The sequence below is a fragment of the Acanthisitta chloris genome, unplaced genomic scaffold (assembly GCF_000695815.1).
Source record: "Acanthisitta chloris isolate BGI_N310 unplaced genomic scaffold, ASM69581v1 scaffold3566, whole genome shotgun sequence".
Lineage (NCBI taxonomy): Eukaryota > Metazoa > Chordata > Aves > Passeriformes > Acanthisittidae > Acanthisitta > Acanthisitta chloris.
Genome location: NW_008679574.1, coordinates 23,866 through 42,285, shown reverse-complemented (window position 1 = coordinate 42,285; position 18,420 = coordinate 23,866). Strand labels below are relative to the sequence as shown.

Here is an 18,420-nt window from a genome sequence, read left to right as displayed (position 1 = left end):
GCAGACCTTCCAGTGGTCCATCTACCTGCCCTCGGCCCCTGAGCGGGAGGTGCAGATCGTCAGCACTGTCGACCCTTCCTTCCCCTACGCCATCTACTCCCAGCGCGTGCGCAGCCGGGGGATCTACGTGGAGCGGGTGCAGGGGGACGCTGTCCTGCTGCACATCACTGAGCTGCAGGACCGGGACGCCGGCGAGTACGAGTGCCACACGCCCAACACCGACGAGAGGTACTTCGGGAGTTACAGCGCCAAGATGAACCTCGTGGGTAAGGTGTTCTCCTAGCAGCGTGGCTGGGGCGATGGGGTGTCTCCCAGCCGGCACATGGCACAAACCCTTGAACCCCTGTGTGCAGTGTAGTCTGCATAAACTGTCAGATAAAAAACCTGTGGGGGATAATAGGAGAAGAGAGCAGGTGACACAGTGGTACGAATTGCAGGAATTCATGGTGTAGAGGCACAGGAGGTAGCAAGCTTTCTCTAATAAGAAGACCCTTGTAAAGAGGCAACACCAGGCAGAGGAATATTTGAAGCCGTGGCTGAAAGCAAGACGGATGTGGAACTGCTTTAGGCAGAGAGAGAGAGGAGTAGGAAGTCTCTATCAGATGGCACAAACCACAGAGGAGAGAGCTGCGTGCCAAAAGTGGCAAAATAGCAGAGTGGGGAAGAGAGGAGCAGTAATGAGTGGCACGCAAAGACAGCAGGAGAGATGGTAGTCTTCAAGCTCTTAATAGAGGGCAGTGCTGAAGCGTCCTGAAACCAGCACACTGATCAGATTGAACTGTCTGTAGATTAATGTAGGGGAGTTGGCTTGGTTTGTTGTTGATTTTTTTGGTCTGTGTTAGAAAAATCGAAAATGGGTTCCTTAAAAGCTGGAGTATTTCCACAGCACCTCTCTGACTAGCTGATTTGACCTTTTTGAGCTTCAACTTGCTTTCTGTGTCTCAAAACAGGATTGCAGTTGAAGCGTTTTAACTCGGCTAAGAGTAATCAAATAGCTTCCATCAAACTTTTTGGCTGAAGGACTCCTAAAAGAGCTCCTTCACAGCAGAGACACCCCCTGCAGGCTTGCTTTCCTTGCTTTCCTCCTTCTTTGAGCCTGCAGGTTGGAAACCACTTTGGCGTTACCCAGCTGTGCAAGCCTGTGAGGGTGTTGCCTGTTCAGGCCATGTTGACAGAGGAAACCCAATGTGAAAGGAGCCAAGGTGTGATTTAAATCACAATACCCCATCTTTGGGTTGTGCTTCTTGTCTCCGTCTTGTGTGACCATGACTTCTCTTCTGAGGTGCCAGCCCAGCCACTCTCCCAGGTGAAGCCCAACCGCATGGATGTGCGTGATTATTTGGGTGCCTGTTTTTCCATCTGATGTCCATGAGCAGTCAGGAGGTAGATGCCTGAATACACTTCTGCGGGTTTTTTTTGTAGTTTCTTGATTTGCTTTAGGTGTCCAGATTTGCAGTTCCCACTTTAGTTTGAACAAGGCTGAGTCAGCACTGCTGCTGTAAAGTCACCTCAGGGAGTGAAGCCCATTGAAACCAACACCTGGTGAAAAAAAGTGCCTGGGGGCAGGGTGGGGTTGTGGCAGTTGGCCTTGCATGCTGGGTTTCTGTGCCAAGGAGCTGCACCCTGTGGAAACCAGCCCATGAGCTGCGTCCTTAGAGGAAAGCTGTTAGATCAAGTCAGAGTACTTGTGTCAGCCATGGCTTGGGGTGCAGCTCGGGCTGGATGAGCATAGTCGATACATATGCTGGCTGGGCAGCAGGGAGCTCCTCCACTGCTCTCCTAGGGGCTGGGGAGCTAGGGCCCCCCCTGGTTTTAACCAATGTAGCTGAGCAGCTGCTTTGCAGCCAGCCAAAGCTGGGTTGGTATGTCTTTGCTCTGTCCTACCCTTGCCACAGGTACATGGCATGTGAGATTTGTCGTTGTAGACACCCACGAGTAGTGCTTTGAGGACATTGGCTTCAGAGCTTACATGTGTCAGAGATACTGAAGGAAATTAGTCTAAAGTAACTTTTAGTGGATTAGTTAAATCACATTATGCCCCTTCATGGATGCTTGCACTCAGGATTTGGGGCCCTAATTTGGTTTAGCTTAATTCATTTCTGAAAATTTGCTTCAGAAGTGACTTAGGGTCACTTGCATTTTGAATGTGTGCATCTGCGTAGGTGTTTTCTGTGGTTTAGCCAAACTGACAGAAGCTGAATTTTTTAGATAGATTTCTGTGGTGACCTGTAGACAACAAGTCCTTACAGGGAGCCTTCCCTGTGGCTCCCATTCGGATGAACTGGTGCTGACTTCAGCCCTGTTGAACCCTGAAGTCCCGCCAGGGAAACTGCCAGGGCTCTTCTCTGCAGGGCAAAGCATACATCCTTTCTTTTTTCCTGTTATTTTAGCATTCAGCTGCAAGTTGTGGGTTTTCAGGCTGGCTTTGTTGCTGCAGACAATATGTAAGAGGTATGCAAGAGCAAAATGAGAGTTATTGTGCTAATTTTCTCAGAAACAGAACCAAACTTTTTTTTCCTTTCATCCAGTTATGAATTTTTAATTGACTCATTAGATCGAGTGGCTCTTTTTTGGCAGTAGCAAAGCCTGAAGGGAGACAGGTTTGTTAGCATCTCTATTCTCTCCATATATATGTGAAATGGATGGGTGTTGATTTTGGACTTGCTGCTCTGGGACCTTGGAGCTGTTGTGTCCCGTGGTTTGAGGAAAGAGCTGAAGGAAGAGTTTCTCCCCTTTTCACCTATGTGATGCAGCCCTGTGACTGGGGAGCTGGATGGGACACTGGTGCAGCAGCACATGGGGCTGCTGTCTGCACTGGGACATCTCAGCTTGCAGCAGAGCTGCTGGGTGCTGTCTGCTCCTGCAGTCTGAACATTATTGGGAGGTATGTATCCAGGGCTCTGCAGCTGCTAAAAAACAATGCCAGCTCTAAAGATGTGCCAGTCAGGCTTGAAAGTACACTTTTATTCACCTCATGAACAGCCAGCATGGTTGATTGTCCCTCTCCCATTTTTGGTGTCTCCACTTGAGGTTCCTTTTCCTTCATTGAGATCTTGACCAGCATCTAGTACCATTTTGAGGATCTGATGTCTCTGGTGGTCTGAAGTAAGAAGTGCTCCCCAGGCACTCTGTGGGACTCTTATCTGAATTTAGCTTGCAGCACAAGTGCTAATCTCACTGAAGCTAGGATTGAGGCCAGTCATGTGGTTCACGGACCTTCTGCCATGTGGACATGTGTAGCAAGGCTTAACTTTTTTCACCAGTCTTTGATTTCCTTCAGTTGCTTCGAAAACAAGCCCTTCTGTATCTTGCTGCTCCTCTTCTCATCCCTTCCTAAGCTCCATCATTGCAAAGATGGAGTTATAGCAGGGCTGCAGGGTGTCATGGGAGGAAGAATTTAGGACATCTCGGACTGAGTTTCAAGTGCTGAGAGAGGTAGTAAAAACAAAAAAGGGAGTGCAGCTCTTCAGGATGTTGTGGAACCATTGCCTTGTGATTGATTTATGAGAAAGGATTAGCCCACGTACAAAGTCTGCAACTCCATTGTTTGCCTTCGGAGTTCAGTTCCCTGAGGCTGGCATGAAATCACTGAGGTTAATTCACACTCTTTTACTCAGGGTGTGGGGAAAAGGTTTTTGAAAGATCTCAGGAGTAACTTCCCACTCATTCAACACCAGACTTACTGCCTAAGGTAGATGTTCAGGCAGTATCTGCCGTCAGAGTACAGAAAGGAACAAATCTGGAGAGCAATCCGTCTTTGTTTAATTGAGTTCATCCTTCTCTGTGTTGATAAAAGAAAGATCCTAGATGTTAGACTCTAGTAGGCAGTAGTGGCTGAAGACTTGGCTGCTTTTGGAAACATCCCCCACAGGTGATCTAACCAGTTGATGGAAATTTTGGCTTTGTGGTTGAATTGGGAAGACACTTGGGTGTACTGAAGAGAGATGTTACAAATCTTAAATTACATTGAGGGGATCTGGGGACTGTGCACGCCAGACTGGCAGCTGTGTCTGAGTCTTGCTTATTGCTGACTGGGTGAACTATGTGGGCTGTTCCTTCACTTTTTGAAGAAGTTAAGGACAGCAAAGGATTTGCAGGTGAAAGAAGGCAACATCCCAGAAACACAGCATCACCGCTGACAGGGAAAGAATATTTTACAGATTGTCATTTGAATTATCCCTTGTCTTAATAACTGCTGAAATATGGGCAGAAGAGGAGGTTCCTTTGCATTAATTTAGGTGGTGAAGCTGCAGGGGTACTGTGCAAACTGAAATAATGGTTTATGCTTTTCATGTTGATGGGTAAACTTGTCTTTTGCTGTAGGGTAGAATTGAGTACATGGCAGTTCCTTCAGAGTACGTGAGTCACTGCAAATTTGTACTCAACTATATCAGTGCAATGAGTTGTTTGTGTGCCTGTACCCTTACTTAGGTAACAGGGAAGAGGCCCAGGTCTAACCTCTTCAGAAGCCTCAGACTTTTATCTCAATGTTTTTTTCATCTGTGTTCCCAAAAATGTTGAGCTGTTTTTCAGAGTAAGTGATTTGAGGGAAGAAATCAAGCTTTGAGGCTTTTCTTAAACAAGTAGTGATAGAGCGGGAAGAAAACATTTCAAAGCACTTGTGGAGGTGGCAGCTCTTGTACTCTTTATTTTGGGGGAAGCAGCTCTATAGCATCAATCCTAAACAAGTTAAAGCAAAAAAATGAAAGGAGTTTGGATAGGAGGAAAGACCACAGCCTCCACAGTACCACCAACTGGGGAAAAAGCAATTTCAGTAGAGATTTGAGAAACAAGGAGCACTCAGGCATAGCTGCCTCAGCAGTGGGCAGAAGCTGCTATGGAGCTGGTAGTGCCTGCAGGGTTGGTCACCAGCATCTCCTTCCTGCCAGGCTTAGGTGAAAGGGGGTTAGAAAACTTTGTGCTTGGTAGGTGCTCCCTTGTCAGCCCTCTCAGCCTGGCCACACTTCTCTCTGCTTTCTCACTGGTCTCACCTTGCCTGTGTAGACTGGTGCCTTGACCTCTGCCATGCTCCTCTGGGTCCTGCATGTCTGCAATTGCTCCCAGGGGCTGGGTATGGGTTTTTGGCTGGCAGCCCCGTTGTGGTGTAGTTTCAGCATCGTGGTAGGCTTGGGGGTGGTGGTGGGCAAAGGCATTGGTGGGATGAAGAGCCAGCTGGCTCCCTGCCTGTGGTCCATGCTGGCTGTGGCCCTGCTTGGTGGGGTCTCATTTCCTAATGCTGAGCTGCCCAAGAGCCTTGCAGCTTTCTGCAGAGCAGTCCTCAGTCCGTGGTTACTTAGACCATGCCTTTAGGGGAGTGTGTTTCCTAGGGGTCAGTCCTCTGTGCCCTTCAGCTGTGACATTTAACTCCAGGGCCAGTTGCAAGCCCATGGCTGGGGCGGGGAAGGTATCTGTAGGGTGTATGTAGGCTTTGGTGGCACTGGAGGTGGGAGAAAGATTTATGCATACCATTTCAGAACTGCATGTGTCTCAGACAAGCATTCAAGAGAAGAAAGCAGATCTTTTTTGTTGAACTTAACACCAAACATCTCCAGAATCTCTCTGCTGAGAGCTAAAGAGCATGTAGCAAGCAAAGGAAAAAAACCCCATGCTTTTATTAGCCCATACCAGCTGCTGCTGCTTGTTGCCAGCAGCTTCCCCTCTTCTTCATCAAGTGCTGCCATACGTGATCTGTCTGCACAGAGTGCAGAGAGAGAGAGAGTCATGTCACAGGTTTGCCAGGTTTAGGAGAGCACAGCCTGCTCCTGGGGAACCCGGGTGGACTCAGGGCAAGAGCAGTCACTTCTATTCACGTGGGGCATGTGGACCTTGGTGGCTGCTACTTTATTCCAGCTGTCAGCTGGGCTGAAGGTGGCTTTGCCTGAGGGAAGTGTAGAAGAAAAAGATGGCAGTCTCACAGACCAGCATCTACCAGTTTGGATAGAAGTCTCTGGGGGCTCTTCTGTCTACGCTGCCTTTTTCTTCTGCTTCTTCTTCACCTGTGAGACAGGGAAAAGTGTTTGTCACTGTACTTGAGCAAACAGCTTGTATCCTGGAGAGATCAGGCTTTTTGCAGATGAGCAACAACAGGCAAAAAATGAAACAAGCAGTTCAGTCTGTCCTGAGAGGTTGCACAGGCTTCATCTCTGGAGGATTTCAAAGCCTGACAGGATCAAGCTCTGAGCAGCCTGGTCTGACCTTTTAGATGACCCTGCTTGACCTTGCAGTTGCACTCCAGACCCCCAAGGTCCCTTCCACCCTGAATTGTCCAATGATCCTGTGATGAACTGCTTGGCTGCAATGCAGTGGGTACCACCATTCGGCAGCAGTTTGGAGGGAGAATGCTAAAGAATGGAGTTTGGAGGGTCAGTGTTAGATAATGGCATAACACTGGTGATCTCAACCAGGTGAGAACAGCAAGCACCTACTCCACATCTCCAAATTCTTTTTTTCTGGCATAATTTTTGTATTTCATATTGTTCTCATTTCTTTAGTGAGGTTGCAGGAGTTTGCCCCTATTGCTCTGCTCTGGTGTACAAAGGTAGAACTTGGAAATCCTAAGCACAGATATCCTGATCTCTCTGATGCCATCTCGGTGGCTTGTCTGCTTCCATAAAGCATGTGTGTGCCTTATCTGACCAAGCCATGTGAGTTAACCAAAGTGAGCAGTAGGATTGGTGGTGTGCTTTGTGAGTTACATTCATCTTTGCCTGTTTGGGCTGTGCTTGTTGCAGTAATTAGCTCCCCAGAGGCATAAAATGCCCTTCACTTTCAAATTACCCTTTAGGTGACATTAAAAAACAAAGTTTGAAAAAAAAATGCCTTCTTATAGGTGGTCCTTAGCAGTGAGACACAGGGTATTTTGTTCTTACTGTCCTTTACATGCCTAAATTTCTCTGTAGTAGCCTTCAAAAAACATTTCACCTATGCTTCTCTGCTTTTTCTTTCTGTTCCTGCTGTGTATAGAAAGGAAGTGTTTGTCTGTTAACAGGGGAGGAATGGGGAGGGGTAAACATATTTACCTCTGATAGTTCCTGTGGGCACATGAGCAAACCAGAATACCCAGTTTGTGATGCATTGGGCCTATCATGCTGCCAACTTGCTGCATGTCCCTGGATATGGCATTCTCAGTCTCACAACTTGCTGCATGTCCCTGGATATGGCGCTCTCAGTCTCCCTCACCATTTTCCAGATGGTAAAATTAGGGATAATAGCCTACAAGCCTTTCACAAAGTCTAAGCTAAATAATTGTGATGTGCTTTGAGCTCCTCAGATAGCGGGAGTTAGAAACAAAGGCTTAGATTTCAGCTCTGCATGGTAATGATGCTGAATAGGATTCATCTCTAGTCCTGCTTAGTCATTTCTGATATCTTGGAAGTAGGGCTGCCTAAGCTCACCCAATTTTCCCCCTGCAGAAGCTGTGAGGCTGATAGACACTGCCAGACTGAGGGGGCTGATGGTCCTCAGTGCTGTGGGCAGGTATATGGGAGCCTGGTGCAGGGAACCCTGGAGCTGGCAGGAGGGGCTGCTGCCTTACAGCCCGCTGCAGCATTTGCATGTGAGAAGCCAGTCCAGGGGCTCCATACCCCTTCCACATTTAAAACTCTGTCTGGTAAGAGAAAGGCACAGAAACTGTTTAAGTTTCCAGGGTGTCCTGTTTGGTTTGCAGGAGTTTTTTGATCTTTCCTTTTTTTCTTTTTAATCTTGACTTTAGGCAGGTACAGTCTGGCAAAAAAATTGCATGGGCTGGTTATTCCTTGTGCATTCTAAACCACTTTTTTGTAGATGCCACTGAGGTTATAACTGGTAGCTTATAACAGAAATCTCTGTACGTGTCCTCACATAGCGAGACAAGGTTCACTCATTTTGTGTATGTTATCTCATCCTCTATTACTGTATTTTCCTGCTACACCCTTCCAATTACTCCTGTTTTGTTGCAGTATGCCATCTCCTATTCTTTCCTGTTGGAATTGCTCGCCTGGTTTTTACTTTATTATTGTATTACATGGGATCACTTCTGTTCCTCTATCTGTGCAGGGGAAATAGAACAAATTGTGGGCAGAGTATGCCTGAGAAATGGATAATCCATTGTACCTACTTGCTTGATTTACTTTTCTTTTTCCTCCCTCGCCTGTCTGCCCCATCCCTCAGAATCATGGGTGACTTGATGGCATGACATGCTTTGTGGAGAGGGCTCTTGGTTGGGGAATAGATTCCTTCTGGTTTTATGCCGTCCACCTACCCATTTCTCAAAAACCTGGCATTAGACACATTTGGGGCACATCACTATATTCCATATGTTTTCCTATATTGTCCCTTCTGAGGCAGAGGTACTTTTTTTAATTTAGCTAGTGCGTGAAGAATTACAATAAGAATACATGTCCTTTTTTATACATGTCTGTACACTTGTACCAGTGCATTTTAAGAAAAAAATGTATTCTAAAATGCACATCTAAAAATGTAAATTAATACAGCCTCAGGCAATTGCACAGCCCTCTGCTCACAAATCTAGGCTGGTCTTTAAAATCAACCCTCTCACTTCCAGACTTTGTGTGTCTCTTACTTGTCAGGAAGGGAGGCGTGGAAGCCCGAATGCTGACTTGCTTTCAGACTGTGAAGAGCTGCAATGTTTTGCTTGGGTAGGTTTCTGTGCAGCCCTGAGCCTGAATAGTAACATCAGACCAGTCAGTTAAAATGATCTTGGAAAACTAAAGTAGTCTTTCCTGAAAAAGCATCTCATCTGAAGGCTCTGAGTTGTGCCCTCTAGTCTGCTCTCTCACCGGCTCTGGCCATGCTTGGCATCTCTCAGGTTAATGGGTCTGTGGCTCTTGCTCTTCACTGAGCCCTTTGCCTCCTCGGTGTCAGTGGGGCTGCAGACTGCAAGACTTGAGGTCCTCTGCTGCCCTGGAAAGGAGCTGTTGGAAAAGCAACACTCTGCTCAGTCCTTTTCACTTGTCCTGCTGACTCTTTCCATATGCTTTGTCACTTTCTGGTAAAAGGATGCATTTGTTAATTCTAGATGTCTTACTGTTTTCTAGGAAGCCTCTCAGTCTGTCCCTCTGAGAAGAGTTATAGGTGGCATAGGCTGTTTGTGTATATTGCCATAAGATCTGTGTGTTATGTGCTGATAGGAGATAAAGAATACAGAGGTTTTTAACTAGGATAGGAAGATCTTCAGAGGTCCTGATGCATTTGAAGACCAGGTCTACCAGAAGTGGGTTACTCAGCACCCTAGGTTCAAGTCTTGGGCAGAAGGTCGTCTGGTGTTAGAAACAGTCTAGTGCTACCTGCCCATCCTGAATTTAACATTTCCTCCTAATGTTCTCTGGGCAGCCCCCAACCTCTTTTTTTCCCCCCAAGTGATTACATTTTAAGTACATGCACAACTAAGAAGCTCTGGAAGACAAAAAAAATACGGAGCACAAAAGGAGAGCCAGAAGGACCTGGGCTGGGTCAGGCAAGCAGGTAGTGGAGCCAGCAGGCTGTAATGTGGGGTGGGCAGAGCCTGGTACCTGCCTCCTACCTCCTGTGCACTCGGCAGCTGCCTCTGCCTCATTGAAGTGGGGCTGATGGGCACCCATCTCTTCCACCTGCACCTCCTGCTTGTGGTGGGTACTGAGCGACCAGCACAGCCTGGTGACTCCCTGCCATGGGGACCTGATCCCAGTCTCCTTGGCAGAGCATGTTGGTATTTCTGGCAGCCTTGCCAGAATACCGGGTGGTGGGGGAGAGGCACAGAGTGTGCAGGTTGCTGTGCTTGTGTGCCTCCAAACAGTCTCTCAGTGTTAAATGGGGAAAGCGATGGCTGTGAGCGCAGCTGGTAGCATATGGCACCCGTCCCCTGCCTTAGCAATTGCTCAGTGAACTCTGAAAGTGGAATACGGTCCCCGTGGCTCCAGCCAGCTGCAGCACTGAGAAATCCTGCAATGGAGCAGTCCCTTATTCGATTACCACCGAAAGCTTCACATTCCGTGTTGCTTATTTTTCCTGCAGCCTCCCTGGGGAGGTTTCCACTATGCTTACTCTGCTTCCCACTCCTCTTTTTTCTTCTTTTTTCTTTTTTTTTTTTTTAAAATTCATTTTCCCTGTAGGATTGCTTTATTTGCTTTAGTTCCAGCCCCTTAGACTTGGTTGGTCTGTGTTTCTGTCGGTCTGCTGCCCTGAGAGGCAGGGGCAGCTGTTTCTGCTGTTGATGCTGATGCTTTTCTTGGGTTGTCTTGGAGAACAAGTAGGTCTGACGAATGAACGATTTAGTCCCCATGTAACAGAGGGGAAGTGCAGTGCTCATTGCTGAGCCAGGCTGCTTCTGTGCCACAGAGCTGCATGCTCACTGTAGTGTGGATGCATGACTTTTTGTTGAGAAATTACAAAATAGACAAAATCTAACTGGTGGCCAGTGCTCAGGCAAACGGCAGAGCAGCACAAGCCCAGTCTCCTAGCAGCATTACCAATCTGCATCAGATCGTTTTTGTCCTCTCAGATAAGATAGCACAAAAGTTCAGAGCTTAGTGCTTCTGTCCCAAACCTAGCTCTGATGATTTGGAATACTTCTCTGCTAATTTAGAGATGTTGCTGTTGAGCAGCCTGGCTGGGGGAGGAGTGTGGGGGGAGATTTCTGCAGGTTTAAAGCTCCAGAGGGTCTCTGCCCTGCTTCTGCTACCTGCTGGGGAGACAGGAAAGGAGAAGCAATGCTTTGGTAATTCAGAGGGAGGCTTTGAGTCCCACAGCAGCCTATCCTCCTCCTGCTCCAGCCCAAAGCCGTGACAGGACTGGCCTTTCGCCCCACTCCCTTCAGCTCCTGCTAGGCAGTGCATGGTTTTACTTCATGTGCTGAGAAGGAAGTCTGACCTGCACTGGGACAGAGCTGGCCCTCGGTGGGGAGAAGCTGGGGGAAGAAATTTTCCATCTTGATTCTGTGGCTGCCCTGTCAGTTTAGCCCTCTAACAGTTTTACAATCTTTATCTGATATAGGTTTAAGAGGATTTCCTTGGACGCAGTGGGATTATTATAAGTCAGAGAGCAGTCTCCAGCTGATATTCCTTCGGCAAGTATTTATTTTAAGTGGGTTTAACAGTATTTAATTTTTTTACAAAACCAACACTTTGAAAAAATTTTTTATTGCATGGGTTGTAAGTAAATTGTTTATGTTATCAGAGAAGTAGAGCCTGAATAAAATGAAGAAATGTATTATTGCTTTCCAGGCTGGGGGTGATGGAAGGAAAGCAGCAGCTGGAGGTAGGGACGAAAGAAAGATAAAATAATAATGTGGAGGAAAACGTAACATTATTCCATGCAACACTGATTAGTAGTACTGCCAAACAGCTGTTTAGAAGTGGGAAATGTAATAGGAAGGAGGGCTGCAAGGAACATGAGAGTGCTGCATGCAGCACTGGGTCATCATTTAAGGAGGGCATGGCTTCTGTCAACCTTCTATCTGCTCCCTGGGGGTACCAGATGCTCAGCTGCTGCAGCCGCCAGGAGCATGGGGGGCTGGGGATGTTCCATCCACCCTCCTCAGCCCTTGTGGGATGGCACTCTGTTGGTTTTACACTAACATCTTCCCCACAATTTAAGGTTTTCATGCGACCTTCAGAAAAGAGGAGCAGTGGCAACCTTTGGCATTGGGAAAGCCGTGCCTGTAGGAGAAAAGTCTCCTTCTGAGCCACATGTGGGCAGTTTGTTTATCCTCTCCCTCCCTCCAGCAGGCTTTATTGATGGCAGACGGCTCCGGGGCCGGATGTGTGTGCACACATCCAGAAGTCCTGCTGGCTTAACGAGAGCCGCCTTCTGGCCGCCTGCACCCAGGCAGCATCCTTAGTCCTTGGAGTATTTCAGAGGATGCTAATGGAATGGGATTAGTCGCCCCACTTGCCCTTGCCATCAACAAGAGATGTTTCTAGAGTGCCTACAAAGAAGAGCAAAGCCAGAGCTAACAGGGCGGACCTGAACAAAGGCACTTTAGAATGCAGAGAGAAGCGTGATTTTACCCTGTGGCCTTGTGGAGGCAAGAGGTGGGGCTGCTCTGCTTCCCCTTTGAAATCTGTATGAGCCTCTGCCTTAAGGGAGCGTGGTTGACTGAGTTGGTACTAATGGGCTGGATGCCCTTCGGTGTCCCTGCTCTGTCCTGCTCTGGTTCCTTGACTCTGTGTTTTAACATATTGTGCCCTTTAGGGCATTATTCCTTCCTTCCTACTAGTGAAAATGGTAACTTAGGGCTGTACAAAGAAATGTAGACCTAGGGATGCCTGCCCTGGGGAAATATGTCACAGCAGGCAGGCTTTTCCAGACAGGGATGACTCTGTCCTAGGCACTATGTGCTCTGAGCACTCAAGTTTCTCAGACCCTGTCATTTTTCATTTTTTAGCTGCCTATTCAAGAGAACAAGATTTTTATAAAGCCATTTCTTACCAAAAGCATTTCCTGATTGCAGCTTGTAATGCCAAACATGCTGGCAGTGAGAAGGTTTAAAGAGATCGGTTTTCTTTATGGCATTGTGCTGCTGCATGCAAATGAAGAGAAGAGATCTCAAAGCAGCAGGTTATGTATCAGAGGGTTAATGTTGGGCTCTTGAGCCTTGTCTGCTGAAGAATTGCATCAGTATACCACAGATGACCACAGGTGCTCTGGCATTCTGTTGTCACCTTTTAAGCTCTCTCAGGTGTACTGATGCCACCTGTCCTCAGATAGGACTCCTTGGAAAGCTGCAGGTGATGGTCATACGTGACGGATGGCCCACCTGGCACTGTGGCTGGAAGCTGGGAGTGCTGGCACATCGATGTTTACCTACAGGAAAGGGAAGGTGAGTGGAGGGGTGAGGTTGCCAGAGGCAGGAGCCCACCATTTGGCAAGTTTCTGCTTTGAAGGAGCTCCTTTGTTGCAGGTGCTGGCCAGAAGGGCCACCCTGAGAGGGCCAGCTGCTCTGAGACACTGCAGACATGCACTATGGCCACAGGAATGCTTTCAGCTTTCTGCAGTCATATCCTGGGCCAATGTGTCACTATCTAGAATTGCTAGTTAGGCCTCACCTGCTTGGTGGGCTCTGCAGATCTTATCTAATGATTAAAGTTAGGAGCACTGCCTAGTCATCCAAAAAGCCCCATTCAAGCCATTCAGCAGCTGAAGCCAGATGAATGTGTGAGCATATTTGGAGGATGCAGTAACTGACAAAATGTCTTTCTGGGGAAAAGCATCCGTTTGCATGAGAATCCTGCATCCAAGCAGGGTCTTGGAATGCAGGGTAAGCTGAGCCAAAGATGGATCCCTTTGGCTGTGGTGGGGTAGGGGGAAAATTATAGGGCTTCTGCCCTTACTAGGGAAAGGGAAGGTTGTGGTCTTCCCAGTGCTGGGATCTGGGCAATGTGAAGGGAAGCAAATTGAGGCATGCAAGGCAGAGAGTGAACAGGCGGAGGGAGATGGAGGTGAAAGAGTTAAAAACAAGCAAAAGGTAGGAGGAGGGGAAAAAGAGAGATGAAAAGGGAGCAGGAAGGGAAGCAGGAACAACCGCACTGGGAAGGCAGGAGGAGGAGGGAGTGTGGAGGTGGCAGGTGGAAGACGCTGGATAGGAGCTTTGTGCCATGAAGAGTGGTGTGGTGTGTAGGAGGGTGGCATATTATGGAGGTGCTGGAGCAGGGAGGGCTGTACGTGGGGATGACCAGTGAGGGACTGCATATGTGGTGGAAAGAATGTCCCTGCTCCCTCCTGCAATAGGAGGAGGCCCCAAAGCTGCCAGAAACATAGGTCCCAGCCTCTCCATCTGGCCTCCTTCTGCAGGCCTTGTGGGGCTTCTCCCCTATCCTTTCCATGTGTCCTCTGAGTTCCCTAGATGCTGTTTCAAGCTTTTGACTCTAGAGCAGACAATGGGGGTTTCAATGCTGTCTTCCATCAGGGCTGTCAGGATGCAGTAATTACCTTTGCACTGCCGCCTCCTACCCTTTATTCCTCTCCCTTTGTGACTGGGATGTCAGATGCACTGAAGGTGCTTTGAGGAGCTCCTTTTGAAGTGACTTTGTGAGTCACAGGGACTGGTGAGCAGTGGGGAGCGAGATGCTTGTGCCCAGCACTCTCAGATCATTTCAGCTCCCTTGTGTCTGTGGCCAGAGCAGTGTGTGCTGCGGGCTCATCCTTGGAGACACCAGACTCCTCAGATCTCATCTGCTCAGAGTCTCACAGTGAGGGTTTGATGTGGATGGGAGGGAAGGGGAGAGGAGGAACTGGGACACCAGAGTCATGCTGGGCTGGGCAGCAGTGTAGTGGCTTTTGATTGAGTCCATGGGGTCAGGCTAAGCTGGAGCCTGTTGCTGTAGATAAGCACGGATGCTGAGCTGCCCCTTGGCAGTGGTGGGGATAAATTTCTGCAGGCAGCCCTGTTGCAAACAATCAGTACAGGAAGATGGACTTGTCTTCTGTGGTATGTTCAGGCCACAGGATGCTCTCGTAGGGTTAAGTCAAGCTGGATAACTGTGGACAGTTTGCACTAATAAGATGTTTTACATGACATGTGTGCCCCCAGGAGCCACTGCAGATCCATCTACACCTTGGATCTCTCCCCAAAAGGCTAGAAGGTACTTTCCATCACTGCTAAAGTGTCATGGGTTTGAGCCAGCCACCACAGTCTCAGTCCTATTACTGCTCCACTAAGCTGATGCCCACAGGGCCACCCATCCTGTGCTTCATTATTTGCTGGTTGAAGTTGTCAAGACCAAAATGCAGATCCTCCTGTTGCCTGCCAGGATGTAGCACTGCTGTTGATCATTCAGGGATGCTGTCTGGAGCAGTAGTACAGCCAGCCTGCCCCTGAAACCCCTATACGCCAGCGAGAGCAGAGCCTGATGAAGTTTATGAAGCCTGACAAGATCGCAGCCTAAGGTGGTGTTGCTGGAGGCTGCTTGACTGGGAACCGTGTCCCTGCTGCAGCAGCACAAGCATTAGAAGTATGTCACTTGAAGCCTGTCATGACACACAGCTAGCCACTGAGTAGGGAACATGTGAAAGTCTCTCTCTGTGCCAGCTGTGTGTAGGAAGAGCCTCCTCCCTAAAGAAGCACTGGCTGCAGCTGCCTGCAAGTGAGGAGCAGTTCCTCGTTCTGTGCTGGGTGATACCCCATCTCAGCTTTGTATGGATGGGCCTCCTCGTTCTGTGCTGGGTGATACCCCGTCTCAGCTTTGAGTGGATGGGACCCTGAATAAGCAAATGCTGACCAGGACACCATTCCTCCAGTTCTGCAGGTACCGCAGTGCCTGCAGTTTGGCTTGCATGTGTGTTCCCTCAAAATAGTCAGGCCCTGTGACCTCTGAAGGGTGCCTGCAGTTTGGCTTGCATGTGTGTCCCCTCAAAACAGTCAGGCCCTGTGACCTCTGAAGAACATCTCATAGCCATGCTGCTCCATCAAGCCTGTGTCACTTTGACCTCAGGTGAGGAGCTGTTGCCTCTTTGTCAGTGTCTAATGGTGCTGTGTACTGCCTGCTGTAGGTCTGGAAGCTATCAGGATAGGGACTACTGCATGAGGCTCACCATCAGCTAAAATAAAACTCTAAAGTGATGTATGCCATGGTACAAGCTGGGCAGGAGCCTACCTGGCTTTACCATAGCAGCTACTGCAGGGATCTTCATGCTGCTTGTTGTGGATCTGCATGAAATCAGAGGCTTATATTTCCTAGCAATCAGTATTTCTCACGCAGGCACTGCCCCCGGATTCTTCCTGGTCGGATTTGTATTCGTCTGGGAGAAGCAGCAGCAGCAGCTTCTTAAACAGACCAGCTCTTACGCCTTTGTTTCCTTCAGCCCCACAGGGTTAATCTCCTTCTTGGCACCTGATTATTTGCCGCTGCGGGGTTTGCCGGATGTGTGTTCGAAATTCTCATTTTGCTGGCTTTAATCCCCATCTGGGAGCTGTGGCCAGGTCCCAGGGGCTGGGGGCGGGTTAATACCTGAGCCCCTACGGGAACCCACTCCTGAGCAGCTCTGTCTCCTCTGCCTGTCCCCGCAGCTGGTGGCTCTCAGGTGTCCCTGAGGGGAGGTATCGAGGTGAACGGACCACTTCCCAAAGGGTTATTAAGCATTTTGTGTTCCTAGTGAGGCTGGTGAGCATTAGTATTGCTGGCTTAGCACCAGAGCAGCTAAGAGACAGGGATGGGAGCTCGCAGACCTGCGTGGTCAGGCGAGAGATGGAGCTCCCCTTCACCTGCTACCTCTGAAACACACCAGGTGTTGACACAACTGGCACAAGCATTGCTATACCCCCGTGAGCCACCAGTTTCTCTCCCCCTCCTGCAGCTCCAGCTTTTTGCCTGGCACTTCTGCAGGTAACAATCCCCAAAACTTATCAGGTCACTGCTCCATGTTGCTTCCATCTCTTTCTGCCAGGACCGTTGGAGATGCCTGCAATTGCCTTTTCAGTGTTCTTCTGCCACCCTCTTGCATTGCTGCCTGGTCAGGGCTCTCGTGCTTCCCCTTCCCCTCTTGCAGCACCCTTGCTCCTGTGGGGCAAGACCATTTCCAGTGGAGCTCAGAGTGCTCTCTGTTCCTGCCTACGCACTGCCCCTTTTCCCTCAAGCCCCATGGGAAGCAGGTCTGGTCTCCCCAGCTCCTGCCCCCTGGTAAGTTATCCATTGTTTTTTAGGATGCTTTGTTTCCTCTCCCTTTCATTTTCCCCCCTCCAGGTGCTTTTGTCGGTGTGTAATTAGCTGGCACAGCACCGAGGAGTGGATCCCCGGGGTGCTCTCTCACTGACATGAGCAGCAGACGGTGACTAAAACAGAGACAGCTCAGCGCGCACCACATTCACTTTGTACGTCTCGTACTCCTTTCTGCTGTTGGGAGCTCAAAAGGGATCGCAGATGTGGAATAAACGGGAGTGCTTTGAACAAGTGGCACTGTAATCCCTCCCTGCCCTCACCCCTCTACCCCCCTTTTTCCAGACATTAGTTTGATTAAAATTGCATGAGCCCACACACGGGTGTATTTTATTTTATTTATTTATCTCCTCCTAGTGAGAGACTGGTTTGAGGTCTGCCTTGTGGGAAAGCAGCTGGAGGGATCCTGGGGAATTCAGGGTGTTTTTAAAGACTTTCCCTCTGTGGAGCTCACAGCTGGCTGCTGTGGGGCTTGTTGTACTGGTGAGACCTGCTTTTCTTGTGGGATGCTAAACCTTCTTCCCTGCGGAGCCTGAGGTCCTTGCTGGTGGTGCATGGGTGTGCTCTGAGCAGGCAGGAGCCCCTTCCAGCCCTGCTGGGGGGCAGCAGCATCTGTAAGGGTGTGGTAGGCTTGCTCTAGCAAATCTTCACCCAAGGCTTTCTACATTCCTGAGGGTATCTCTGTGGCTGAGGGCAGGTTAAACAGCCAGTGTAAAACCTAGGTTGACCCTATGGGAATTAATTCACAATATTGATAAAAATAGATATAGTCTGCTTTCTTTTTCATCCAGCTTTGTGCACCCAGATTGGACACAAGTAAAGTCTTCACTACTATTTCCAGCAGCCTTTAGTCTCCTTTAAAAATGGGGAGAAGGCATAGAGAATTAGGAGATTGCTTTGTTCTGCAGTCCTATTGCACTTTGCAAATGCAGTATTTTTGCCAACGCTGTGCTATGTCAAAACTCCTTGGTAGCCATTTGTAGGTTAGACTCCGTCTTACTGCCTCACCCATGGGCATGTACGATCCAGCTTTTGTGTTTTCCCCTGTTTTGGAAAAGAAAGATGCTATTTCCTTCCCTTCAGGCGGGTTTATTTTTAATGAAACCTGTACGATCCAGCTTTTGTGTTTTCCCCTGTTTTGGAAAAGAAAGATGCTATTTCCTTCCCGTCAGGCGGGTTTATTTTTAATGAAACGTTTGCAAAGTGCAGTACGACCCTCCAGTGAGGGCTATTACATGCCAAGTGTGTTTTCTTTCTGTCTGCCTTTGCGTGCCCTCCTTGTTCCTCTGTGGTTTTGGCCAGGTGGCGCAGTGAGCGAAAGGGGCTGATGGCTTCTGAACGTGCTTATCCCAGGGCATTGTGAGCTGTGTGTGGGTTTAATCTTTCTTCTCAGGCATCACTGTGCAGCACAGGGCTCTGGGGAGTTGGGCCAGGGGAGCTGGCATCCTGGGCACTAGCTGGCTGCTCAGCCCTGAACTCCAGTTCAACTGCTCCGTCAAGTGCACAAGCCAGTGCATTTTTTGGAAGGTGGAAATGTACTGGGAGCTGTGCCTTAACAGCAGGAGACAGCTTCCTCCCTCCTCCTTGCCCTCAGGGATGAAATGGAGGATAGCAAGGTTTTGTGCAATAGAAGTGCAAGACCCTAATGGGTGCTTCATGCAAGGGCTTCAGAACCCCACCGGGTCCTCCTTCCGTAAGGCAAGAGAAGCCCCCCCATAGCCCTTCTCGTCAGCTGGTATAAGATGTGGCTATTACCTGGTGTCCCCTGGCACTGAGTGCCTTTATTTACACC

The 18,420-nt window shown here is 48.8% G+C and overlaps 1 protein-coding gene across 1 annotated transcript in view; it reads left to right on the top strand.

Moving 5' to 3' along the window:
• The window catches only part of IGSF3 (immunoglobulin superfamily, member 3), a gene marked incomplete at its 3' end in the record, with an annotated part of 42,249 nt that overhangs the window by 92 nt on the left and 23,737 nt on the right, over positions 1–18,420 (top strand). The window contains exon 1 of the mRNA XM_009077332.1: positions 1–266. This exon is cut by the window's left edge and continues 92 nt beyond it. Coding sequence (XP_009075580.1) covers positions 1–266 — 266 coding nt within the window. The remainder of the gene's footprint in view (positions 267–18,420) is intronic.